This window comes from Oncorhynchus tshawytscha, linkage group LG06 (genome assembly GCF_018296145.1).
Source record: "Oncorhynchus tshawytscha isolate Ot180627B linkage group LG06, Otsh_v2.0, whole genome shotgun sequence".
Taxonomy (NCBI): Eukaryota; Metazoa; Chordata; class Actinopteri; order Salmoniformes; family Salmonidae; genus Oncorhynchus; species Oncorhynchus tshawytscha.
Window position 1 is genome coordinate 21,789,235 of NC_056434.1, and position 27,416 is coordinate 21,816,650.

Below are 27,416 nucleotides of genomic sequence, written 5' to 3' on the forward strand. Positions count from 1 at the left end.
GACAGACACATCAGGGTTACCAATTAAGGTGGTGCTCTTCAGAATATAATGTCTTAATTGTAGGAAGCGGAAACAGTCCTGCTTTGTGAGTCGATATTTCTCGACCATCTGCTCAAATGACAACAAAATCTTATCAGCAAATAAGTCATTTAGCCTGCGTATGCCCTTATTAATCCATAAGTTAAAGCCAGCATCCAGCAATCCTGGACTGAAATCTGGGTTGTTAAGAATTGGGGTAAGAGCAGAGGTTAGTTTGGACCTTCCCAGGAAGCGTTGAACTGACCTCCATACTTTGAGTGTGTTAAGTGTAACGGGATTATTGCAGTGATCTTCTACAGACTTGAAAGTTCTGAAAAATAAAAGATCCTGTAAGGGGTATTTTGAAAGAGAAGTCTCAATGTCTAACCAAATAGAGGAGTCATCATTTGTGATCCAGTCAGAAATATAACAAAGGTGGGCACACCATTGATAGAACCTGATATTGGGCAGGTCCAAGCCGCCCATAGAACTTGGCAGCTGCAATATTGCCATCTTAAGTCTTGGCTTGCGTTTACTCCATATAAAGGAACTTAGCCATCCATTTACATCCTTTATTACCTTATTGGAGAGTAATACTGGGATCAGTTGGATTGGGTAAAGTAGTCTAGGTAAAATGTTCATTTTCAAGAGGGATATTCTACCCAACCAAGAAATCGGGAGAGAGTTCCAGCGCTCCAGATCCTGTTTTATTGTATCAAACAAGGGAACAAAATTGGCTTTGTACATTAGCTGGAATTTAGGAGTTACAAATATACCCAGATACATGAAACCTGAGGGAGACCATTTAAAAGGGAAGTGGGGAGAAGTATTAGGTACAGAGTGTAGGCTACCAAGTGGCATAGCCTCTGACTTAGTAAGGTTAATCTTGTAGCCTGAGAATTCGCTGAATGATTCAATAATATTAATAAGAGATGTAATTGAAGTCTCGGGACTAGAGATGAATATCAGGACATCATCAGCATACAAGCTTATTTTATGGTGAACATCACCAATGAGCAGCCCCTGTATAGCAGGCGTTACCCCGATGGCCTCGGCCAGTGGTTCCATAACGAGTGCAAAGAGGAGGGGGGATAAAGGACAGCCCTGTCTGGTACCTCTGTGTATAGAGAAGCTATTTGAGCGTAGCCCATTAGTAAGGACAGCAGCCTGAGGATCATCATATAAAACTTTCACCCATTTTATAAAGTTGTCCCCCAGACCAAATTTATTTAGAGCAAATAATAGGTAAGACCACTCCACACGATCAAATGCTTTCTCAGCATCTAGGGAGAGCACAAGACCATCTACAGCACTTTGTTGGTAGGCTTGAATTACATTAAGAAGCTGCCTGACGTTGTTGCATGACTTACAGCCCCTAATGAAGCCAGTTTGGTCTCCTTTCACAATTAGTGGCAGTGAGTCCTCTAATCTTGTGGCTAGAATTTTAGAAAGCAATTTTCTATCCACATTCAGAAGGGAAATTGGTCTGTACGAGGAACAAGACTCTGGACATTTTCCCTTTTTGAGAATAAGTGAAATGTTGGCTTCTCTCAGCGTTTGAGGGAGTTGGTCATTTGAAAATGAGTGGTTAAACATATCACGCAATGGCTCAAGGATCAGGCCATGGAACTCTTTATAGAACTCACTACAAAACCCGTCTGGTCCTGGGGCCTTACCATTTTGCAGATTCTTAATTGCGAACATTATCTCTTCCTTGGTAATAGGGGCATTAAGGAGGGACCTCTGCTCTTCGGAGATAGTAGGGAGCTCAATCTTACAAAAGAAGTTCTCCATTAATTTGGGTGCATCCTTTGGCAGTTCTGAGGCATAAAGGTTTGTATAAAATTTCTTAAATGAGTCACTTATCAATTTATTTTCATATAAATGATTACCATCAGAATCAGTAATAGTAGCAATTGACTGAGAGTCAGCCCTCTTTTTAGGTAGGTATGCCAAGTACTTTCCTGGCTTATTGCCATGTTCATATAGCTTTTGCCTGACAAATCTCATTTTCTTAATGCAACTGAATTTGAAAATCACATCAAACACTTATCAAGACAGTATGTGCTTTTAAAACTCACCTCACTGTGATTGATCAATTTTGAAAAAAGAAGTTCAACAGCAGGTTGAAACTGAGTGTAGGACATGGTCATTGTGGATGTTGTTTCAAAGCCTAACATGCTGACCAGACCCCCAGTTGATTTTTCCACCCAAACCAGACATGATCAGGACACGCAGGTTGAAATATCACAACAAACTCTGAAACAATTATATTAATTTGGGGACAGGTTGAAAAGCTTTAAACAGTTATGGCAATTTAGCTAGATTTGTGCTGGGATATAAACATTGGGTTGTTATTTTACCTGAAACGCAGAAGGTCCTCTACTCCGCCAACTAATCCACAGATAAAACGGTAAACCGAATTTGTTTCTAGTAATCTCTCCTCCTTCCTTCAGGCTTCTTCTTATTTTGGACTTCATATGGCGGTTGGCAACCAACTTTAGGTACATTACCACAACTGACTAGAGTCTGGACCTCAGTTCATCTTTCAATTACCCATGTGGGTATATGCTCCTAAAATCCAATGAGGAGATGGCAAGTGGGTATATGCTCCTAAGAACCAATGAGGAGATCGGAGAGGCAGGACTTGCAGTGTGTTGAGCATCACAAATAGAAACAATTTATATTTTAGCACCTGGCCACTTGATTGCAATGATTGAATAACAATGATTGATAGCAATGATTGAATAACATGTATGTGTACATTTATTTTGCAATGCTCACACACACAATGTGAGCAGTGAGGTCAGCATTAGGTGATGGTTCATTTATAACACACACAGGCATATTACAGCTTATGGATATGCATAGGTTTATCAGCCCAAGCCCCAAAAAATAGCTGAATTAAAATGATGATTGCGCCTTATACAAATCAAATATATTTATATAGCCCTTCGTACATCAGCTGATATCTCAAAGTGCTGTACAGAAACCCAGCCTAAAACCCCAAACAGCAAGCAATGCAGGTGTAGAAGCACGGTGGCTAGGAAAAACTCCCTAGAAAGGCCAAAACCTAGGAAGAAACCTAGAGAGGAACCAGGCTATGTGGAGTGGCCAGTCCTCTTCTGGCTGTGCCGGGTGGAGATTATAACAGAACATGGCCAAGATGTTCAAATGTTCATAAATGACCAGCATGGTCGAATAATAATAAGGCAGAACAGTTGAAATTTGGAGCAGCAGCACGGCCAGGTGGACTGGGGACAGCAAGGAGTCATCATGTCAGGTAGTCCTGAGGCATGGTCCTAGGGCTCAGGTCCTCCGAGAGAGAGAAAGAGAGAATTAGAGAGAGCACGCTTAAATTCACACAGGACACCGAATAGGACAGGAGAAGTACTCCAGATATAACAAACTGACCCTAGCCCCCCGACATAAACTACTGCAGCATAAATACTGGAGGCTGAGACAGGAGGGGTCAGGAGACACTGTGGCCCCATCCGAGGACACCCCTGGACAGGGCCAAACAGGAAGGATATAACCCCACCCACTTTGCCAAAGCACAGCCCCCACACCACTAGAGGGATATCTTCAACCACCAACTTACCATCCTGAGACAAGGCTGAGTATAGCCCACAAAGATCTCCGCCACGGCACAAACCAAGGGGGGAGCCGCCAACCCAGACAGGATGACCACATCAGTGAATCAACCCACTCAGGTGACGCACCCCCTCCAGGGACGGTATGAGAGAGCCCCAGTAAGCCAGTGACTCAGCCCCTGTAATAGGCTTAGAGGCAGAGAATCCCAGTGGAAAGAGGGGAACCGGCCAGGCAGAGACAGCAAGGGTGGTTCGTTGCTCCAGAGCCTTTCCGTTCACCTTCCCACGCCTGGGCCAGACTACACTCAATCATATGACCCACTGAAGAGATGAGTCTTCAGTAAGGACTTAAAGGTTGAGACCGAGTTTGCGTCTCTGACATGGGTAGGCAGACCATACATAGCCGATCGAATATAATGCATGTCAGAAAAACATTTCAAAAATGATTTAAGATGTCTTTGGTACATACTTTAATTGGTCTAACCTATACTCCAAAATTAAACAAATTCAAGTAATCACCTTTGAGTGTGGACTGTATTATTATGCATTCTGGATGGACTGGTTAGCTTATGCTTCGCTCCAAAATCTATATCCATGAGTCTGGGAAAGAACGTATAGCCCTAGGCGATGCTGTTGGTTCATTGATTGTGCATGGGCGGCTTACCGGTAGACTCTAATTAAAGGTATTTTTTATTTTTTTGAGCCTAGTAATAGGGATTTTTTTTAATGAATTATTAATTGGGTGGCACATTACCTTTAGCTATACAGAATATATTCACCACCATGTGTTTCCATCTCCTCCTCCTCTCTCTCCTGTATCCCTTTCTTCAGCGTGCAGAGGGTCTGTCAACAGTTTAGTGAAATATGTTTAGTTGCGAAAACTATCGATGTTCCCGAACAGATTTCACTTGGTATCCCAAATGAAGCACCGGGTAGCTACAGGAACAGGATTGAAGAGCCCATACAGAGTTGGGGTGGAATATAACCTGTTACGCAGCGAGAGCATGCTCCTCAAACAGTGGTTAATGCGTGGAGTGAAATAAGTGTTTGTGTATTTATTTCTCAGCTGCTTAAAAAAACGAAGTAGCCTACCAGGCATTATTGAAAAACGGTACCGGCAGGAAGACAAGAATAAATTGAGAAAAGTCTGATGGGTGAAAATATGATCACTTGATGAGAGAATAGCTGTGCAGCCTGAGGCAAAGAACAGAGTGCAAGCTTTCTTTTGCAACTTTCTCAAATCATCAATAGTCTATAGTCGCATCATACAGCCCATAAATGTTGTACTTTTTTGACATTCTAAGGTTTGTATCATTCACAACTAACATTACCAAATAACTCAAAATCTAGTGTATAGGACCGGTTTCAAATGATCACATTAATGCTCAACATAGCCACTTCATATGCGCACTCGATCCGGAATGGGCAAAATATCCTTTCTACTTTATTCAGCTAAGCTAAATTATTTTCTTCTTACTATAAAAGTATATAATATATACTAATGGCACATGACTTATAAGCATATCTTGTCAGATAAATGAACAAGCCTCCAGCCCAGAGCCGGTCCTGACCTCCCTGGAGCCCTATGCAAAATTCTACTAAGGGGCCCTCCTACCTGACCCGTGACCCATGTAAACCATTTGCCATTGCCACACAGTCACACCTGACTCCCCAGTGCTTCCACTACAATCCTCCCTCCTTTAAAACAGTTTGCTCAATCTGTCGGTTTTTCAGCAGCACTCCATATTTGGTTTTCACCTGGTTGAGTATTTCAAATATCTCATCCATGGATGTCACAGCAGAGTCGACCACAATGTTTAAGTAGTTGACGTCACGTTTTTCAATGCATCAGTCACTGGTTCATCAGGAGCCTCATAGCTGAAATGCCTCTTGCTGTTTTTCAGTCTCTTCTCTTTCAGAACAGCCTCCACATGAATTTATTCACAAATGCTTTTGGCTGTTGTCTGGGCCTCAGAGACTCCATAACGGGTTCAAATCTTGCCAGTAATTCAACCTCTTTTAGGAAGTTTCTGTTATCTGGTTGGAAAAATTTGTCTGATGAATCCCTGTATGCTAGGTTTCTTTCAGTCGGAGACTGGGTGATACTTATTAAATGTGTAAGGACATCCCGCCATCTCTTTCTTTCAGCCTCCAAAATTGTCATTTGTATCTGGTCAAGAGTCTATCCCCACTTAGGCGCAGATCAAGTTCTCTCCACTTAATCATATTGTTTGTGTTCAGGATGACCCTTATGATGTCTCAGAATGCCTGTTGATATTTGACCAGTCATTCACCCCTTCCTTTATTATTTTGTAGTCTTTTGTAGAAATGAGCTTACAGCGAAAACAATACACAGCATTGTTTTTGATTGAGTATGAAAGCCAGCTCCTGGTCATCTTTTCCCAATTTGACAGCTGTCTCTGTAATAAGCCTGAATGGAAACCTCTTCTAGACTTGTCCTGGAAAAATCCAGTCCTGGTTTGAATGGACTCAGTCCACATAGTGATCCAAGATGGCGTAGCAGTGCAGACGTGGTTTGTTGTCCTCTCGTTTACTTTTTGTATTTTTCGTCTTTTTTGTATATATTCCAATTTATTTTTCAATCTCTTTTTCCATTTTTAAATTAAATATACATTCCGGTAACCCGCCTCACTCAATGTGACACGGTGTCACGTCCTGACCATAGAGAGCCCTTATTTTTTATGGTAGAGTAGGTCAGGGCGTGACTGGGGGGTTTTCTAGTTATTATTTTCTATGTGGGGTTCTATTTTAGTTTTTCTGTGTTGGTGTTTGGTATGATTCCCAAGAGGCAGCTAGCTGGCTGTCGTTGTCTCTAATTGGGGATCATATTTAAGTAGCATTTTTTCCACCTGTGTTTTATGGGATATTGCTTTGAGTTAGTGTATGTTACACCTCTTGATTACAGTTCTTTCTTTGTTTCGTTCTTTCTTTGTTGTTTTGTGCGTTTCTAATAAATAATATGTGGAAACCATATCGCGCTGCAGCTTAGTCCGCTAATTATTCCAGCGTACGTGACACGCGGATCTGCTATTTTTTTAAGACCCTATAGCCACAACTTTCATCAGAAGGTAGCTAGCTAATTAGCAAAGTTACTAGCCATTTAGTCATTGTTAGCCACTGCTAGCGGCCTTTACCCTCTGCTCAGGCACCAGCCGTTTTTATAGCCTAGATAATACCTGCCAGCATCGGACTGTTTTTCTCCACTACAACACCAGATTCCTGCCGTAAAGCCCTGGACCATTGATCATCACAGCTGAGTGACCCAGCCCCAAAGCTAGCCCTGAGCCAGGCGGCTAGCAAACGAAATTCCCACAACTACAATACCTCTTTCGCCATCTGGCCCGATCCCTTTGTCGACACGGCGCACCACCGTACCACCACGACTGGTCCGCAGACGTAATTCCATCAGCTGTGCCTTCAACCGGCCTTTGCCGGACGATGGAGCAGATGCTTCTACTTACACCGGACTGCTAACTTTAAACACTGTGTCTCCAGCGTGCTAGGGTACTAACGACTACCTAGCGGTTTCCCTGTTTCATCTATTGCTGTACACTGGACCCTATGATCACTTGGCTACATAGCTGATGCCTGCTGGACTGTTCATTTATCACGGTACTCCGCTTTGTTACCCTTTGTTTATCTGTCGGCCCTAGCCCCTATGTGTAGTTAACCGACCTTCCATGCCCATTCATCGTCATTTTACCTGTTGTTGTTGACTTAGCTGATTAGCTGTTGTTGACTTAGCTAGCTCTCCCAATCAACATCTGTGATTGCTTTATGCCTCTCTCAAATATCAATAGGCCTTGTATATTGTTGTTTAGGATAATTATCATGGTTTTAGTTTACTTCGGAGCCCCTAGTCCCACTGTACATGCCTTAGATACCTCCTTTGTCCCACCTCCTACACATGCGGTGACCTCATCCAGTATAACCAGCATGTCCAGAGATGCAACCTCTCTTATCATCACTCAGTACCTGGGCTTACCTCCACTGTACCCGCACCCCTGTCTGCACATTATGCCCTGAATCTATTCTACCACGCCCAGAAATCTGCTCTTTTTAATCTCTGTCCCCAACGCACTGGACGACCAGTTTTGCTAGCCTTTAGCCGTACCCTCATCCTACTCCTCCTCTGTTCCTCGGGTGATGTGGAGGCTAACCCAGGCCCTGCGTGTCCCCAGGCACTCTCATTTGTTGACTTCTGTAATCGAAAAAGCCTTGGTTTCATGTGTGTTAACATCAGAAGCCTCCTCCCTAAGTTTTTTTACTCACTGCTTTAGCACACTCCGCCAATTCCGATGTCCTTGCCGTGTCTGAATCCTGGCTTAGGAAAGCCACCAAAAATTTTGAGATTTCCATACCCAACTACAACATTGTCCATCAAGATAGAACTGCCAAAAGGGGAGGAGTTGCAATCTACTGCAGTGATAGCTTGCAAAGTTCTGTCATACTTTCCAGGTCTATGCCCAAACAGTTCGAGCTTCTAATTTTAAAAATTAATCTCTCCAGAAATAAGTCTCTCACTGTTGCTGCCTGCTATAGACCCCCCTCAACTCCCAGCTGTGCCCTGGACACCATATGTGAATTGATTGCCCCCCATCTATCTTCAGAGTTCGCACTGTTAGGTGACCTAAACTGGGATATGCTTAACACCCCAGCAGTCCTACAATCTAAGCTAGATGCCCTCAATCTCACACAAATGATCAAGGAAACCACCAGGTACAACCCTAAATCCATAAACATGGGCACCCTCATAGATATTATCCTGACCAACTTGCCCTCCAAATACACCTCTGCTGTTTTCAATCAGGATCTCAGCGATCACTGCCTCATTGCCTGCATCCGCTATGGGGTCCGCGGTCAAACGACCACCCCTCATCACTGTCAAACGCTCCCTAAAACACTTCTGCGAGCACGCCTTTCTAATCGACCTGGCCCAGCTATCCTAGAAGGATATTGACAACATCCCGTCAGTCGAGGATGCCTGGTCGTTCTTTAAAAGTAATTTCCTCACCATCTTAAATTAGCATGCCCCTTTCAAAAAATTTAGAACCAAGAACAGATATAGCCCTTGGTTCACACCAGACCTGACTGCCCTTGACCAGCACAAAAACATCTAGTGGCGGACTGCAATAGCATTGAATAGTCCCCGCGATATGCAACTGTTCAGGGAAGTCAGGAACCAATACACACAGTCAGTCAGGAAAGCAATGGCACATTTTTTTCAAACAGACATTTGTATCCTGTAGCTCTAATGCCAAACGGTTGTGGGACACTGTAAAGTCCATGGAGAACAAGAGCACCTCCTCCCATCTGCCCATCTGTTCAGTGTGTCAAATCGGAGGGCCTGTTGTCCGGGCCTCTGGCAGTCTCTATGGGGGTGCCACAGGGTTAAATTCTCAGGCAGACTCTTTTCTCTGTATATATCAATGATGTTGCTCTTGCTGCGGGTGATTCCCTGATCCACCTCTACGCAGACGACACCATTCTGTGTACATCTGGCCCTTCTTTGGACACTGTGTTAACTAACCTCCAAACGAGCTTCAATGCCATACAACATTCCTTCTGTGGCCTCCAACTGATCTTAAACGCAAGCAAAAACAAGTGCATGCTTTTCAACCGTTCGCTGCTTGCACCCGCTCTCCCGACTAGCATCACTACTCTGGACGGTTCTGACCTAGAATACGTGGACATCTACAAATACCTAGGTGTCTGGCTAGACTGTAAACTCTCCTTCCAGACTCATATCAAATATCTCCAATCCAAAATCAAATCTAGAATCGGCTTTCTATTTCGCAACAAAGCCCCCTTCACTCACGCCACCAAACTTACCCTATTAAAACTGACTATCCTACTGATACTCGACTTCGGCAATGTCATCTACAAAATGGCTTTCAACACTCTACTCAGCAAACTGGATGCATCTATCACAGTGCCATCCTTTTTGTTACCAAAGAGCCTTATACCACCAACCACTGTGATCTGTATGCTCTATTCGGCCTGCCCTCGCTACATATTCGTCGCCAGACCCACTAGCTACAGGTCATCTACAAGTCTATGCTAGGTAAAGCTCCACCTTATCTCAGCTCACTGGTCACGATAACAACACCCACCCGCAGCACTCGCTCCGGCAGGTATATCTCACTGGTCATCCCCAAAGCCAACCGCCTTTGACCGCCTTTCCTTCCATTTCTCTGCTGCTGGAACTAATTGCAAAAATCGCTGAAGTTGGAGACTTACATTTCACTCACTAACTTTAAACATCAGCTATTTGAGCAGTTAACTGATCGCTGCAGCTGTACATAGTCCATCTGTAAATAGCCCACCCATTCTTCCTACCTCATCCCCATATTGTTTTTATTTACTTTGCTGCTCTTTTGCACACCAATATCACTACTTACACACCATCATCTGCGCAACATCATCTGCTCATCTATCACTCCAGTGTTAATCTGCTAAATTTGAATTACTTTGCTACTATGGCCTATTTATTGCCATACCTCTTCATGCCATTTGCACACACTGTATATAGACCTTCTTTTTTGTGTTATTGACTGTACTCTTGTTTATTCCATGTAACTCTGTTGTTTGTCGCACTGCGTTGCTTTATCTTCGCCCGGTCGCAGTTGTAAATGAGAACTTGTCCTCAACTAGCTTAACTGGTTAAATAAAGGTGAAATAAATAAAATACAAATAAGGTCTGTTAAGACTGGGGGCCAATCTGCTGGGTCATTTGATAGAGAAGCAACTGTTCTATAAAGGTCTGAGCTAGAGGTCGACCGATTATGATTTTTCAACTCCGATACCGATTATTGGAGGACAAATAGCCGATGCCGATTAATCGGCCGATTTTTATTTATTTTTATTTATTTATAATAATGACAATTACAACAATATTGAATGAACACTTTTATTTTAACTTAATACTGTATAATACTTCAATAAAATCAATTTAGCCTCAAATAAATAATGGAACATGTTTAATTTGGTTTAAATAATGCAAAAACAAAGTTTTGGAGAAGAAAGTAAAAGTGCAATATGTGCCATGTAAAAAAGCTAACGTTTAAGTTCCTTGCTCAGAACATGAGAACAGAAGTTTTAGGTTGTAGTTATTATAGGACTATTTCTCTCTATACCATTTGTATTTCATATACCTTTGACTATTGGATGTCAGTGTCAGTGTCAGTATTGCCAGTGTAATAGTATAGCTTCCGTCCTTCTCCTCGCCCCTACCTGGGCTCGAACCAGGAACACATCGACAACAGCCACCCTCAAAGCATCGTTACCCATCGCTCCACAAAAGCCGCGGCCCTTGCAGAGCAAGGGGAACAACTCCTCCAAGGTCTCAGAGCAAGTTACGTAACTGATTGAAACGCTATTAGCGCGCACCCTGCTAACTAGCTAGCCATTTCACATCGGTTACACCAGCCTAATCTCGGGAGTTGATAGGCTTGAAGTCATAAACAGCTCAATGCTTGAAGCACAGGGAAGAGCTGCTGGCAAACGCACGAAAGTGCTGTTTGAATGAATGCTTACGAGCCTGCTGCTACCCACCACCGCTCAGTCAGACTGCTCTATCAAATATCAAATAATAGACTTTATAACATAATAACACACAGAAATACGAGCCTTATGTCATTAATATGGTCAAATCCAGAAACTATCATTTCTAAAACATTTATTCTTTCAGTGAAATACGGAACCATTCCATATTTTATATAACGGGTGGCATCCATAAGTCTAAATATTTTTGTTACATTGCACAACCTTCAATGTTATGTCATAATTACGTAAAATTCTGGCAAATTAGTTTGCAACGAGCCAGGCAGCCCAAACTGTTGCATATACCCCGACTCTGCGTGCAATTAACGCAAGAGTAGTGACACAATTTCCCTAGTTTAATATTGCCTGCTTTCCTGGATTTCTTTTAACTAAATATGCAGGTTTAAAAAAATACACCTCTGTGTATTGATTTTAAGAAACGCATTGATGTTTATGTTTAGGTACATTCGTGAAATGATTGTGCTTTTTTCGCAAATGCGCTTTTGTTAAGTCATCCCCCGTTTGGCGAAGTTGGTCTTCACACAGTTCACAATGAGCCAGAAGGCCCAAACTGCTGCATATAGCCTGACTCTGTTGCACAGAACGCAAGAGCTGTGACACGATTTCCCTAGTTAAAAGAAATTAATGTTAGCAGGCAATATTAACTAAATATGCAGTTTAAAAATATATACTTGTGTATTGATTTTAAGAAAGGCGTTGATGTTTATGGTTAGGTACACATTGGTGCAACGACTGTGCTTTTTTCTCGAATGCGCTTGTTAAATAACCGTTTGGTGAAGTAGGCTATGAGTCAACGATAAATTAACAGGCACGGCAACGATTATATGCAACGCAGGAGAAGCTAAATAAACTTGTAATATCATCAACCATGTGTAGTTAACTAGTGATTATGTTAAGATTGATTGTTTTTATAAGATACGTTTAATGATAGCTAGCACCTTACCTTGGCTCCTTGCTGCACCCGCATAACAGGTAGTCAGCCTGCCATGCAGTCTCCTCGTGGAGTGCAATGTAATCGGCTGTGATCGGTGTCCAAAAATGCCGATTACCGATTGTTATGAAAACGTGAAATCGGCCCTAATTAATCGGCCATTCCGATTAATCGGTCGACCTCTAGTCTGAGCTGCTTGTATCTGATGCTGGCTGTACACCTCTGGTTGTGCTGGTACTGGCTGAGGCTGCCTGTACTTCACCTGACTCTGTGTTAGTATTTTCTGTAGCCAGCTGTACTGGGTCTATGTTAGTATTTGCTGAAGCTGCCAGTACTGCGTCTGTTAGTACTGGCTGAGGCTGGATGTGGATCAACTGAGTCTGTGCTTGTACTGGCTGATGATCCAGCATCTTCTCCACTGACAAACTGTAATTTTATCAGCTGCATCAGGCCCATTCAAACTGGCTCCCCCAGATTTCCTTTTATATAATTTCAAATATAAAATGCTATTTATACTATGGCTTGGCTGAATACTTGACGGTTATTATTTTCTGAGAGATCCGTATTCCAGGCTAATCAACATTTTAAATGCAATATATAAATCAATAGTCATTGTCAATCCATTTCTTTCCACCTTGCATTAATCCAGATTGTAACTAAATTGTGACAGAGACTAGATAATCATTGTCTTGTTTTAAAATGATGTGCGCCTATGAGGAGTGCCATCACGCCCATATATTGTCTGGACTGGTCCCCACAGAGTTTGCTGCTGGAAAGCACGAGTTTCACCAGTAGCACAAATAGAATGCAAAGGGGAAGTTTATTAGGGATTTTCATACACTGGGATTTTCATACACTCCATCTTCAGAGTGGCCTCCTCTCAACTCTTCGCCTCCTGCTCCCTCAGAGCAGCCTCCAGGCTCTGCTGTAGCGCTGCAGCTCTCTGCTGATCGAGGGACACCTCCCCTCTCATCGCATCTACCGCCTCCTACTGGCGGGCTGCAGCCTGGGCCTCCTGCACAACCTTCTGTAGGGAGCTGTTCTCCTGCTGCTGGACAAGCTGCACCTTCAGCGCTGTAAGGGTCTCCTGCTTCTCCTCCTTCTGCTTGGCTAAATCCTCCCTCATAGCAACCTTCTGCTCTTCCAGGCTCTGCTGGAGCTCTGCAGATCTCTGCTGATGGAGGGACACCTCACCTCAGTGCCTCCTTGGCCTCCCTCTCCTGGAAGACTGTGGCCTGCACCTCCTGTAGCAGTCCCTTCTGTAGGTAGTTGTCAGCCTCTGTCAGCTTCGGAAAAACCTACTGGGTTTGGGGCGAGAGACTGTTGCACCTGCCGCTATACTGGCCTGGGCGGCTGTCAGCTGGCTGAGTTCAGCTCGCATCAAATCAAATCAAATGTATTTGTCACATACACATGGTTAGCAGATGTTAATGCGAGTGTAGCGAAATGCTTGTGCTTCTAGTTCCGACAATGCAGTAATAACCAACAAGTAATCTAGCTAACAATTCCAAAACTACTACCTTATAGACACAAGTGTAAGGGGATAAAGAATATGTACATAAAGATATATGAATGAGTGATGGTACAGAGCGGCATAGGCAAGATACATTAGATGGTATCGAATACAGTATATATGAGATGAGTATGTAAACAAAGTGGCATAGTTAAAGTGGCTAGTGATACATGTATTACATAAAGATGCAGTAGATGATATAGAGTACAGTATATATGTATACATATGAGATGAATGATGTAGGGTATGTAAACATTACATTAGGTAGCATTGTTTAAAGTGGCTAGTGATATATTTTACATCATTTCCCATCAATTCCCATTATTAAAGTGGCTGGAGTTGAGTCAGTGTGTTGGCAGCAGCCACTCAATGTTAGTGGTGGCTGTTTAACAGTCTGATGGCCTTGAGATAGAAGCTGTTTTTCAGCTGTTTTTCAGTCTCTCGAGAGCGTTCTGCTGACGCCGTTCTTCCAGCAGCTCCCACTGCATAGCCTGCTGTGTTATGTTTGCCTCCACCATTTGTCTCACCAATGCTTCCATTGTGCTCTGTGTTTGTTTAGTTATTGAACTTGGTTTGGTTTGCCTGCTTTCTCCACTATATGTAGCAGGATCAAATGTGTGGGGTTTCCACGTCACCAAGTTCAATAGCAAAACAGGCACCAGTAGCACAAATAGAATGCACATGGGAAGTTTATTAGGGATTTTCATACACTGGGGAAGAGGGGGAAATGCACCAATCACCCCACAGTCCACAAGCCATTCTCGTTGTCCGTTCCGTTTCCCAGGGGTAGTCCTCACACTCAGGTCCTCACCCAATCCGGTCCGGTACACGGGACCGGACCTCATACCTTGCTTGGTTCGCTCCTTCTCTGCCCTGTCGTGCAGGCTGCTTCCTCCTTTATCCCCAAGCAATCCCTGGCTTAACAAATCCCAGTCTTGCCTCGTTGGGGCAGGAAGTCCATATAAAGCTTGGGGGTGGAGCCAGCCACCTGCAAGATATCTCTCCTCAATTACCACCCCCCCTCACCTCTCCCTGCCATCTGCCACAACATGGTCACGTGCGACGAGCTGCAGTTTATAAACACCATTGCCCGTTGTTGTTTATCAAACGTAATAAATAGTTGTATTTCACTCTCACTTTTGACAGGCACAAAGTCACAGAACACAGCCCTGGAAGAGGCTGGCAAGCAAGCAAGACACAGACAGACCAAGAGATGCACTGCCCAGTTAGGTTAGCAAGAAAGATAGACTAGAGAGAGATGAACTGCAAGCTAGCACATCAACTTAACGTTCCTGTTATTTTCTGACATCAAACTTGGAGAGGAGAGAACACAAGTTTACCTGATTGCTGTTCCCGCAACTTACTCACATGGTGTTTTTTTCCTCTTTTCATGACCAGAAGGACAGTTCCGCTTCATCTTCTCATCCAAGTTGTAAACATTGACACCCGCTTTGACACGAGGGGGAGGCAGGGCCCTTGCGTAGTGAGCGTATAGGCCCGCCCAGCTCTGCTACAGCCTAATTGCATGGAGCATAGCCAGATAACATACAGTAGGCTAACTCATATTCTGTTAATTGGAAATACATTTTCTTCATATCATAATGTTTCTTTAGACCTGATTAAAATAAATAACGGATTTATTGTGATGGTGTGTATGTCACGCCCTGGTCGAAGTATTTTGTGTTTATCTTAATTTATTTGGTCAGGCCAGGGTGTGGCATGGGTTTTTGTATGTGGTGTATGTATTGGGATTGTAGTTTAGTGGGGTGTTCTAGTTAAGTCTATGGCTGTCTGAAGTGGTTCTCAATCAGAGGCAGGTGTTTATCGTTGTCTCTGATTGGGAACCATATTTAGGCAGCCATATTCTTTGAGTGTTTCGTGGGCAATTGTCCTTAGTGTCCTTGTTCCTGTCGCTGTGTTAGTTTACACAAGTATAGGCTGTTTCGGTTTTCGTTACGTTCTTTGTTTTGTAGTGTTTATAATTGATTCGTGTTTTACGTTTGTTTATTAAAAATGGATCGAAATCTACACGATGCATTTTGGTCCGACTCTCCTTCACCACAAGAGAACCGTTAAAGTGTATTACATTTATTAGACTTTTTTATTAGACTTTTAAATGTAGATGTTCCAAAGGCCCCCATCAGCGACTTGTGTGTGTGGAAGCCTGAAGATGCTAAACATGTTTATGTTAATTAATGTTATTGTTAATTACCATGAGACCGGTAGTCTTTTGCATGACAATAACTGTCTGACAAAATGTCATGAGCGCCACAGTCCTACATCAAAAAGCAACTTTATTAGTCTATTCACTATTTAGCTGCTAGAATTAATTGAGAAGTAACGCTTCATAGGCCCCCATCTCTACATCGTAGTGCCAGATCATGTTCAATGAAGACCATTGCTTAAAAGAATCTATGTTTAGTTGTCACATACAACGGAGAGCTGCAATAAAATGTGGTGTTTTACAGGGTCAGCCTTGAGGTACGGTGCCCCTGGAGTAAGTTAGGGTTAAGTGCCTTGCTCAAGGACACATCAACAGATTTTTCCCCTTGTCAGCTCAGTTATTTGAACCAGCAACCTTTTGGTTACTGGCCCAATGCTCTAACCACTAAGCTTTCTGATCCATTGAGCAGCCATCACCCCTTTTTCCTAATTGCTCTGTGTGTGTGTTCTCCTCCTCGGCAGGTTCAACATGCCCCATGATGACAACCCCAAATGCAGGGAGGCAGGCATAAAGCACCAGTATCACGTCATGGCGCCCACCCTCAACTACGACACTAGTCCCTGGTCCTGGTCAAAGTGCAGCCGCAAGTACATCACTGAGTTTCTGGAGTAGGTACCTCGTCCCTTTTTCTGTAACGTAAGAATACTCTTCCGGACACATTTTCACAAACATACAGATTGTTATACAAATAAATATATCATGTTTTTTGGAGATACATTAATCACTGTAATAAAACATTCTAATATCTTCCTTTTTATAGAAAATACAAGACAAATAAATAACACAAGCAAAAAGTGTTTGTATTCTTGGGACATAATCTGGTTCGCAAACTCTGCTACCTTCTCCAAAAGGGAGAATGTAGAGCAGGCCAGTGTAAACTGTCTCCACTGTGTTTTTCCCTGGTGTGAGACAGTATTTCCTGTTTGAAGCAGGGGTCTTCCTAGAGTGACCTGAGTGATTGATCCTCCCCTGCTCCTCTGTCTCTGCACTCAGGCAGAACCAGCTCTTGAGATGCTGGACAAACAGTCATTTAGTCAGTGGCATGCTTTCTCCGCAAAAACGGTAACGCGGGGCAGCGGCTCATTCAGCGGGCTCCACAGCCAAGCGGTGGCCACCAACCTCTACTGAAGGGCTTCCATTTAAGATGGGAAATGTCAGTTATAATTAGATTTTCTCTGGACATGACCCTTTGATCTCTCCTCCCGCTTTGTTGATTGTGAGCAGCCACAAAAGGCCTCCTTGTTGATGAGTTGCATCTTAAGAAGTAAGCGGTCTCTCCCGGGCGAATGCCTCCTATCGTGGCTGTAATGTTACAGGCCTGTCCCGCTGCTGTACTACACAGTTTCCTACCAGCAGATGAATCCATCCATCCAGCTTTGAGTGGTTGGGTTGGAAAATTAGAAACACAAGAAAAATAATACTCCTGTTCATTTTTTACTGCAGAATATTTCTGCTTATATGTCAGCTGCGTTAGAAAAGCTGAGTGTTCAGTTACTCGATGTGTGAGTGGAAGGTAAATCTCAATGGCTGTGAGCGAGACGTTCCATGCTGCATGAAGAGGATGGCTGATTTGTTTAACAGTGGGAATATTTATAAACAGTTCTGTGTGGCTGTGGACAGGAGCGTAGGTTTCAGTGTGAAGGAGTCAGAGGTGGGGAAGGCAGGCCGCTGAGAGCGAGGCCCACTGCTTTCGAAGTCTTCATGACTTCAACAAACGGCACCTCCACTGTCCACTTAGCTTACCTGGTCAAGTACATCACTGTTTTGATTACCAATTGTTCTTTCAACGCACTCTAATGCACAACACTCTCCTGTCAACTTAAATATAGAGGGACCCACTAACTCTCAACCCCTCTCCTGGAGCCAACCTCCCTCGTTCTCATTTGTGTCTGTGTAATATGGTGAACTCCCATTGGCTGCACACCTGAGAGCTGAGTGAAAAATGTCTTTGGTGTTTTTATGTGTAGGCCGTGATATAGACACCATTCATTCTCCTCCTGGCAGTCCTCCAACCGGTTTAAGCCATTAAACCTATATAAAGATAAAATGCAAATCTCTCTGTGTTGCCACCCACTAATTGATGTGTATACTTGTGTTGATACTACGTAATCATTAGTACCGGCAAAGCCTATAATTTTACATTCCGATGCCAGGTGCCCACGTTGGGAATTATCCTAACCACACAAACATCAGATGTCTTGCTATCCTGAACAGTTCCATTTAAAAACATTTTCTTACGTTTTGGTAAAAAAATATCTTTATGTCCTCAATTAATTCAAGATGCATTATCTGTGAAAATATACTTTTTATTTCTAGTTATTTGCTGTGTTAGAATGGTAATGGTTGCAGTATATCTTCCTATGAAAAGGGTCATCACTACAGTGCTGTTTGCATTTAGTTTATTACAACTGTGCAACAGGGATGTGCTGTGTCATTCAATACCCTGCGCCGGTCATAAAATCTGATATATGAGCAACTTCATAGCAGCTACCATCTCACGGGAAACACAGTCTGCCTTTATGGAACTCATTATGGAGTAGGTTCTTATGACAAACACTGAGAGATAACTATAAGTTATTTGCTAAATAAACTCACTTTAAAGAAGCCTCCCAATGGTTGCCAGGTGTAGAACCCCTGTTGGTGCCATAGGGGAGTCGCATCACCTGTCTCGGGCTCCTCTGTTTTGCCAAAAAAACTGCATGCTTAATAAAAAATTGCTGCTCTTTTCCCCCATATCCATCCTGTTTTTAATCATAGGCCCATAGGGTTTCTCATTAGACGATGACAACCTGGTGAAAGATGCTTCAATATGGGGCATCATCTCTTCTCCTCCTTCTGGACTCTGACAGACAAACAGACCACTATCTTATAGCTTCAATATGGGGCATCTCTCCCTCTCTCTTCTCATTTCCCTGAAGAACTGACTGACCTCATCGTAGCTTTCATCATTTGTCTCTTCCCAATGTTAGACGAACTCATTCCACCAAGCACGTGTAGACTTTTTGGGATACAAAACAAAGGGTTCCCTTTCATTCGGTCACTCGGTGTAACATTTTATGGGGAGTCAACGACCAATCATATTCACCTGAAAACTGAAATCACGCCCAATGGGCCAATAGATTCCGATGCGACCTCGGAAGCCCTGCTTTCCTGGCTATAATACCCGGGCTCTTCAGCTCGCCTGAAGGAAGAACATGTCATACAATTTCGCTTTTCAAGTGCACGAAGACTATGAAATTTGGCTCTGACTTAGGTGTCAGTAGGGAGAGAGTAATCGTCCCCCTAGATGTTGTGAGTTTTGGGACTTAGTATCGGTTTTTGTGTTTTCTAAAAGCTACCACTTTCTGCTCTGCTTGTGTAGCTAATGCTTCCTTCCTTGGGAAGGATTTGTGTTTGCTAAAAAAACACAACTTTCTGCTCTGCTTGTGTAGCCAGTGCTTCTTTGAGTAAGATGGCCAGTGGAGTAAGTTCAAAAAGGAACATTCGACCCTGCCCTAGGGCATGTGGTTTCACAATGAAAGTTAAAGATGCTCACCAGTGCTGTCCTGTTTTCCTGGGGTGGAAACACGCTCAGGAGACTTTGGCTCGGACCACTAGTAGTGTTGGTCAGAGTTGATAGGGGTGTCATCCCAGCTGGGTGAGGCTCTTTCCGTTTTTTCTGGCATTGTTCAGGGTTCGGATTGCAGGGTTGATATACTATCCCTGGTTGGCTCTGGGGGGTTTTCAGAGTGTGAATCGGATGGCATCATTCCGGGAAAGCCTAAATCCCAGGCTTTGGATTCGGCGTGTGAAGTGAACCATTGGTGGTAAATGCGCTTTTGATGGAGCTGTGTTGTAGGGCGGCAGATCACCTGGGGTGTATTGCCATCTTTAGCAGAGTTCATCCAACTTTGGGGGAAGGTATTTACCTCCTGTCCCTGCAGCGGTGGGACAGGAGGTAAAATATTTAAAGAGTTCGCCAAAGAGCTAAAGGCGACCTGTGTTTCCCCTCATTCAGTCAGGTTATGGCGGGTTCATGAGTGTAGAGAGTATGGAGGAGGCGGAGCTCGTTTGCACACTGCTGATGGATGGAAAGCTGGCGAGTTAGCCTCTTGAGTTAACAAGGGGGCTAATCCGACCACGGTGCTTTTGAATTAACAGTGACAGTTCTTGGTTCATGTCCATAGATCTGAAGGATGCATGTATTCATGTGGCCACAAATCCTCCTCACAGAAAGCTTCTGAGGTTTCATTTCGAGGGTGTGTTCTATGAGTTTCTGGTCCTGCCTTTCGGGCTCTCTCCATATCGCTCCACACCTTTTCTATGTTGGTGGAGGTGGCTTTGGCACTGATGCCGTGCCAGGGAATCAGAGTATTGGCCTATCTGGATGATTGGCTGGTCATAACAAGAGAGTCGAGAGAACAGGTGGAGCTCCACACTGCCACGCTGGTTTCCCATATTCAGACTCTGGAGTTCATAGGGAATCACAAGAAAAGGTGTTTGATTCCACAGGATGATCACAACAGACTCATCCTTACTGAGAAAACACTAATTGTCATCTGTTCTTCTCAATGAGGGATGCATGCGCTTTGTTGGGAATGGATGCTTTGGCGTCTCAGTGGCCTCGTACCGTGGTCTATGCATTTCCTCCGGTGGACCTGATTCAGGCCATCGTTGAGAGAGTCCATCAGGAGTGTCTGTTGTTGATTCTGGTGGCTCCCCGTTGGCCCAGACAACCCTGGTTCACGGAGATCATCCGCCTGTTGGGCGAGGACCCGTGGAGGGTTCTGTGTAGTCGGGATATATTGTCCTGGTCGCACAGGAGAGTTGGCACCCATGAACGTGATTACGACTATACAGTTGTTGCATGCAGGACCCATGCCAAATCGTTTCAGTCTCCTGAGGGGGAATAGGTTTTGTCGTGCCCTCTTCATGACTGTCTTGGTGTGTTTGGACCATGTTAGTCTCTTGGTGATGTGGACGCCAAGGAGCTTGACGCTCTCAGCCTGTTCCACTGCAGCGCCGTCGATGAGAATGGGGGTGTGCTCGATTCTCCTTTTCCTGTAGTCCACAATCATCTCCTTTGTCTTGATCACGTTGAGAGAGATGTTATTGTTCTTGCACCACACGGTCAGGTCTCTTACCTCATCCCTATAGGCTGTCTCATTGTTGTCGGTGATTAGGCCTACTACTGTTGTGTCATCAGCAAACTTAATGATGGTGTTGGAGTCGTTGCCTGGCCGTGCAGTCAATCGGTGTACAGGGAGTACAAGAGGGGACTGAGCACGCACCTTGGGGGGGCCCGTGTTGAGGATGGATGGTGGATGTGTTGTTACCTACCCTTACCAACTGGGGGCGGCCCGTCAGGAAGTCCAGGATCTAGTTGTAGAGGGAGGTGTTTAGTCCCATGGTCCTTAGCTTAGTGATGAGCTTTGAGGGCGCTATGGTGTTGGACACTGAGCAATAGTCAATGAATAGCATTCTCACACAGGTGTTCCTTTTGTCCATGTGTGAAAGGGCAGTGTGGAGTGCAATCGAGATTGCATCTTCTGTGGATCTGTTGGGGCAGTATGCAAATTGGAGTGGGTCTGGGGTTTCTGGGATAATGGTGTTGATGTGAGCCATGACCAGCCTTTCAAAGCATTTCATGGCTACAGATGTGAGTGCTACGGGTCAGTAGCCATTTAGGCAGGTTACCTTAGTGTTCTTGGGCACTGGGACTATGGTGGTCTGCTTGAAACATGTTGGAATTACAGATTCAGACAGGGAGAGGTTAGAAAAAATGTCAGTTAAGACACTTGCCAGTTGGTCAGTGCACGCTCGGAGTGCACATCCTGGTAATCCGTCTGGCCCTGCGGCCTTGTGAATGTTGACCTGTTTAAAGGTCTTACTCAAATCAGCTGCGGAGAGCGTTATCACAAAATCGTCCGGAACAGCTGATGCTCTCGTGTGTTCCAGTGTTACTTGCCTCGAAGCGGGCATGAAGTTATTTAGCTCATCTGGTGGGCTCATATCACTGGGCAGCTCTTGGCTGTGCTTCCCTTTGTAGTCTGTAATAGTTTGCATGCCCTGCCACATCCAACGAGCATCGGAGCTGGTGTAGTATGATTTGATCTTAGTCCTGTATTGACGCTTTGCCTGTTTGATGGTTCGTCGGAGGGCATAGCGGGATTTCTTATAAGTGTCCGGGTTAGAGTCGTGCTCCTTGAAAGTGGCAGCTCTACCCTTTAGCTCAGTGCAAATGTTGCCTGTAATTCATGGCTTCTGGTCGGGGTATGTACGTACAGTCACTGTGGGGATGACGTCATCGATGCACTTATTGATGAAGCCAGTGACTGATGTGGTGTACTCCTCAATACCATCGGAAGAATCCCGGAACATATCCAGTCTGTGCAAGCAAAACAGTCCTGTAGCTTAGCATCTGTGTCATCTGACCACTACCTTATTGAGCGAGTCACTGGTACTTCCTGCTTTAGTTTTTGCTTGTAAGCAGGAATCAGGTGGATAGAGTTATGGTCAGATTTGCCAAATGGAGGGCGAGGAAGAGCTTTGTATGCGTCTCTGTGTGTGGAGTAAAGGTGGTCCAGAGTTTTTTTTTCTGGTTTCACATTTAGCATGAGGTAAAATGGATGTAAGTTTCCCTGCATTAATGTCCCTGGCCACTAGGAGCGCCGCCTCTGGATGAGCATTTTGTTTGTTTATGCAGCTCGTTGAGTGCCGTCTTAGTGCCAACATCGGTTTGTGATGTTAAATAGACAGCTATGAAAAATATAGACAAACTCTCTTGTTAAATAGTGTGGTCTACAGCTTATCTTGAGATTCTCTACCTCAGGCGAGCAAAACCTGTTATTTTCAAATAGACACAAACCGCCACCTCTTGTTTTATCGAAGGCAGCTGTTCTATTTTGCCGATGGACCGAAAACTCCACCAGTTGTATGTTATCCACGTCATCGTTCAGCCACGACTCAGTGAAACATAAGACATTACAGTTTATAATGTCCCATTGGTCGTGTAGTCTTCAAATCAAATCAAATCAAATGTATTTATATAGCCCTTCGTACATCAGCTGATATCTCAAAGTGCTGTATAGAAACCCAGCCTAAAACCCCAAACAGCAAGCAATGCCGGTGTAGAAGCACGGTGGCTAAGAAAAACTCCCTAGAAAGGCCAAAACCTAGGAAGAAACCTAGAGAGGAACCAGGCTATGTGGGGTGGCCAGTCCTCTTCTGGCTGTGCCGGGTGGAGATTATACCAGAACATGGCCAAGATGTTCAAATGTTCATAAATGACCAGCATGGTCAAATAATAATAATCACAGGCAGAACAGTTGAAACTGGAGCAGCAGCACGGCCAGGTGGACTGGGGACAACATGGAGTCATCATGTCAGGTAGTCCTGAGGCATGGTCCTAGGGCTCAGATCCTCCGAGAGAGAGAAAGAAAGAGAGAAAGAGAGAATTAGAGAGAACATACTTAAATTCACACAGGACACCGGATAGGACAGGAGAAGTACTCCAGATATAACAAACAGACCCTAGCCCCCCGACACGTAAACTACTGCAGCATAAATACTGGAGGTTGAGACAGGAGGGGTCAGGAGACACTGTGGCCCCATCCGATGACACCCCCGGACAGGACCAAACAGGAAGGATATAACCCCACCTTTGCCAAAGCACAGCCCCCACACCACTAGAGGGATATCTTCAACCACCAACTTACCATCCTAAGACAAGGCAGAGTATAGCCCACAAAGATCTCTGCCACGGCACAACCCAAGGGGGGGCGCCAACCCAGACAGGAAGATCACATCAGTGACTCAACCCACTCAAATGATGCACCTCTCCTAGGGACGGTATGAAAGAGCCCTAGTAAGCCAGTGACTCAGCCCCTGTAATAGGGTTAGAGGCAGAGAATCCCAGTGGAAAGAGGAGAACCGGCCAGGCAGACACAGCAAGGGCGGTTCGTTGCTCCAGAGCCTTTCCGTTCACCTTCACACTCCTGGGCCAGACTACATTCAATCATATGACCCACTGAAGAGATGAGTCTTCAGTAAAGACTTAAAGGTTGAGACCGAGTTTGCATCTCTCACATGGGTAGGCAGACCATTCCATAAAAATGGAGCTCTATAGGAGAAAGCCCTGCCTCCAGCTGTTTGCTTAGAAATTCTAGGGACAATTAGGAGGCCTGCGTCTTGTGACCGTAGCGTACGTGTAGGTATGTACGGCAGGACCAAATCAGAGAGATAGGTAGAAGCAAGTTTATTTAGTGCTTTATCCGGGTAGCCGGAAAGTAGAGCATTGCAGTAGTCTAACCTAGAAGTGACAAAAACATGGATTAATTTTTCTGCATCATTTTTGGACAGAAATTTCTGATTTTTGCAATGTTACGTAGATGGAAAAAAGCTGTCCTTGAAACAGTCTTGATATGTTCTTCAAAAGAGAGATCAGGGTCCAGAGTAACGCCGAGGTCCTTCACAGTTTTATTTGAGACGACTGTACAACCATTAAGATTGATTGTCAGATACAACAGAAGATCTCTTTGTTTCTTGGGACCTAGAACAAGCATCTCTGTTTTGTCCGAGTTTAAAAGTAGAAGGTACAGTCTTGACGTGCAATCATTGGATAACAAAATGGATGAGCTCTGTTTTTATTTTACAAAATGTAAACTTTATTTAACCCTACCTGGTTAACTCACTCGCCGTCGGATCATTTCAAGGCACCCAGACCTACGTTCCAGATTTCTCTGTTTCTTCTTCATGCGAATAACAGAGATTTGGGCCTTGTCGGGAGTCTGAAGTAAATCCTATACATCCGACTCGTTAAAGAAAAAAATCTTTGTCCAGTACGAGGTGAGTAATCACTGTCCTGATATCCAGAAGCTCTTTTCGGTCATAAGAGACGGTGGCAGAAACATTGTGTACAAAATAAGTGACAAATAACGCAAAAAAACACACACAATAGCACAATTGGTTAGGAGCCCGCAAAACTGCAGCCATCTCAATCCTGCACCATCTTCAAAATCCTCTGCTTTGTGCACAGAGAAATGTCTTTTGAATTAACATGTGGTTGGGATAGCTTTGTGTCTGCATGTAAATGCAGCTTTATTCCGTCTGTATGATGCCTGGCTCCAGTTTCATAGTGATAGCATTAACTAATATTAGGTCTCAGTGAGGGGAAGTGGTGTCAATCTCACTGTTACGTAACATCAGACCAGACCACCCACATGGGACAAAAATGTTTACATTTGACTATCATCAGTCCTGGATGGTGACACGGAGATGTTTATTTTGTGATTATGAATAACAAAGATGACATTATCCTGACTACTCTGTTGTACTGTATGAATCTTGACTGATGAAGCACTTTGCGTGATGTAGCTTTTATGTGTGCTTATTTACTGGTTGTGTGTGTGTGTGTGCGCGTGTGTGCATACATGCAAATTAATGTGTGTATGTGTTACCTTTCAGCACAGGGTACGGAGAGTGCCTGTTGGACGAGCCAGTGAGCAGGACGTACGAGCTACCCAACCACCTCCCTGGTCAGATCTACAATGCCAACCGACAGTGTGAGCTCATGTTTGGTCCCGGATCCATGGTCTGCCCTTACATGGTGAGCCAGGTTTCATTCCTCACAACCAGGTGTCTCGTAAGGGATGTCCCGATTGGCACCCTATTCCCTATATAGTGCACTACATAAGGAATAGGGTGCCATTTGGGACGTAAACTCAGTCTCCATCTCCAAAAAAGTGTCCTCAACCAAACCCCCTATGGATAATGATGTCATATGCTTCTGAGGTTCTAATGTGTCTTGTCTATGATAAGGCATTTGTGTTGAGATGATGAAGTCATAAGTTTATATAGTATAGACAACACTGTACTATACCCCCCCTTCCCCAGTCATTGTTTTTAATGAGCTGTCTATATGACAAACAGCTTTTGTGGTTTTATGAGACAATTAGCTTTGTTCAGGCTGCTGTGAGGGAAGCTGCTTTCCCTTCGAACAGAGCATAAGTCCTCATGTTGAACATGCTTTAAGACTTTATGCCCTCTCTGGTCTGGTTGGAGACTTCTGGAACACTGTGTGGCTAATCTATAGTGATAGTAACAGCTGCCCAAGGAGCTGTAGAAGTTACTGTCTGGTGTTCTAGAGGCTGAACTGTACATAAAGCCTGTTATACATCTCACAGTACTTACTACTGAGCAGCACAATAGAGCCTCCTGTCTGCCTGTCAATATTAGGGATTTGTAGTTTGGGGTGAAACAGTTCAATTATTCTCCTGCAGTGGGATTTTTGTAAAAGTTGTATTGTAACAGAGTGTAACGCTCCCTTCCTCTTTCTTCCCTCTCTCTCTCTGTCTCTCTGCCTCTCTCCCGCATGTCTCTTTCTTCCCTCTCTCGCTGTCTCTTTCCACACAGAAACAGTGCAAGAGGCTCTGGTGTACGACTGCTGAGGGAGGTCATAAAGGGTGTCGGACACAGCACATGCCCTTGGCTGATGGGACAGACTGTGGACATGGAATGGTAGGACAGGATGCTATATTTCTTCCATTGAAGTGTAAATTGATGGTACAATGACAAACACAGTGTATTATCTACTGTAGTAGATGCTCTTACAATAAATCCGCTGTTGATGTTTTGCCTTTCCATTATCAATGAGCACATTTCAAACAAAATGTTCAACTCTGTATGAAATGGATCATGATATTCTCCTTGTCTGGAACTGACAGTAGTTCTCATGTTGAGTAGGGACTGTTTGTCCTCTTTCTTCACTACAGATGTAGGATCTTAATATGTGCCAGCTTGCTACAGCAAGAAAAAAATCCTTCATCAACAGGAAATGTGAATTATTATGTGCATTATTATTAATTAACATTTTTGCAGGGGTTGTAGGGCTGGGCTTTATGGCCTAAAAATCACATCTCAATTTTTTCAAACTAAGCTTTGTTGCAAGAATAAAGGTCAATACACTGCATTTGCAACAGTAATCGAATGAATTCAAGGCTTGTAAAATTATACCAACAGTAGGCTAGATAAAGATTTTTGGGGGCTGAATATTGGCCATCAAGTATTTTTATGAAAATGCTATTTTTGTTACAAATTTAACCAGAACCATGCACAATACACATCCAGGAATAATGACCAACTTCTGGTAACAGGAAATATAGACAATTAACACAGGTCTCATAAACAATCTCTCAAACACAAGCCCACCTGCTTGTGAGTAGCCAGCTATTCTTTACATATGAAGTCTAGCAAACTTGGATCTATTTTCTACAAGGTAGAACAGTTGAATTGTTATGAATACAGCCTTCTGTCCGTCTCCAACTGTTTGAACAACATGGCCTGTTCACTTTGTATAGGTTTTGAAATCAAGGGGCCTACCTGGATAAGAATATGCTTATTTCTCAGAATGAGAACGAGTTGCCAATTCCTTATTTAAAGGCATAGTTGTATGCTCATTGCACATTTATAAACCACAGACTAGACAGCTAGCACATAACAGTCTGGCTAAAATGCAGCAATGATTATTGTTGCAGTCTGAATCCCTCTGTGAATTATTGGATGTCTATGCAGTCA

At 43.9% G+C, this 27,416-nt stretch overlaps 1 protein-coding gene across 2 annotated transcripts in view; it reads left to right on the forward strand.

The window, feature by feature from the left end:
- Positions 1 to 27,416, forward strand: part of LOC112252238 (A disintegrin and metalloproteinase with thrombospondin motifs 20-like) — a 144,499-nt gene that overhangs the window by 38,917 nt on the left and 78,166 nt on the right. For both annotated transcript variants that reach the window (XM_024423301.2, XM_042323074.1), the window contains 3 exons: positions 16,325 to 16,471; positions 25,308 to 25,449; positions 26,256 to 26,360. In XM_024423301.2, the coding sequence (XP_024279069.1) occupies positions 16,325 to 16,471; positions 25,308 to 25,449; positions 26,256 to 26,360 (394 nt within the window). The remainder of the gene's footprint in view (positions 1 to 16,324; positions 16,472 to 25,307; positions 25,450 to 26,255; positions 26,361 to 27,416) is intronic.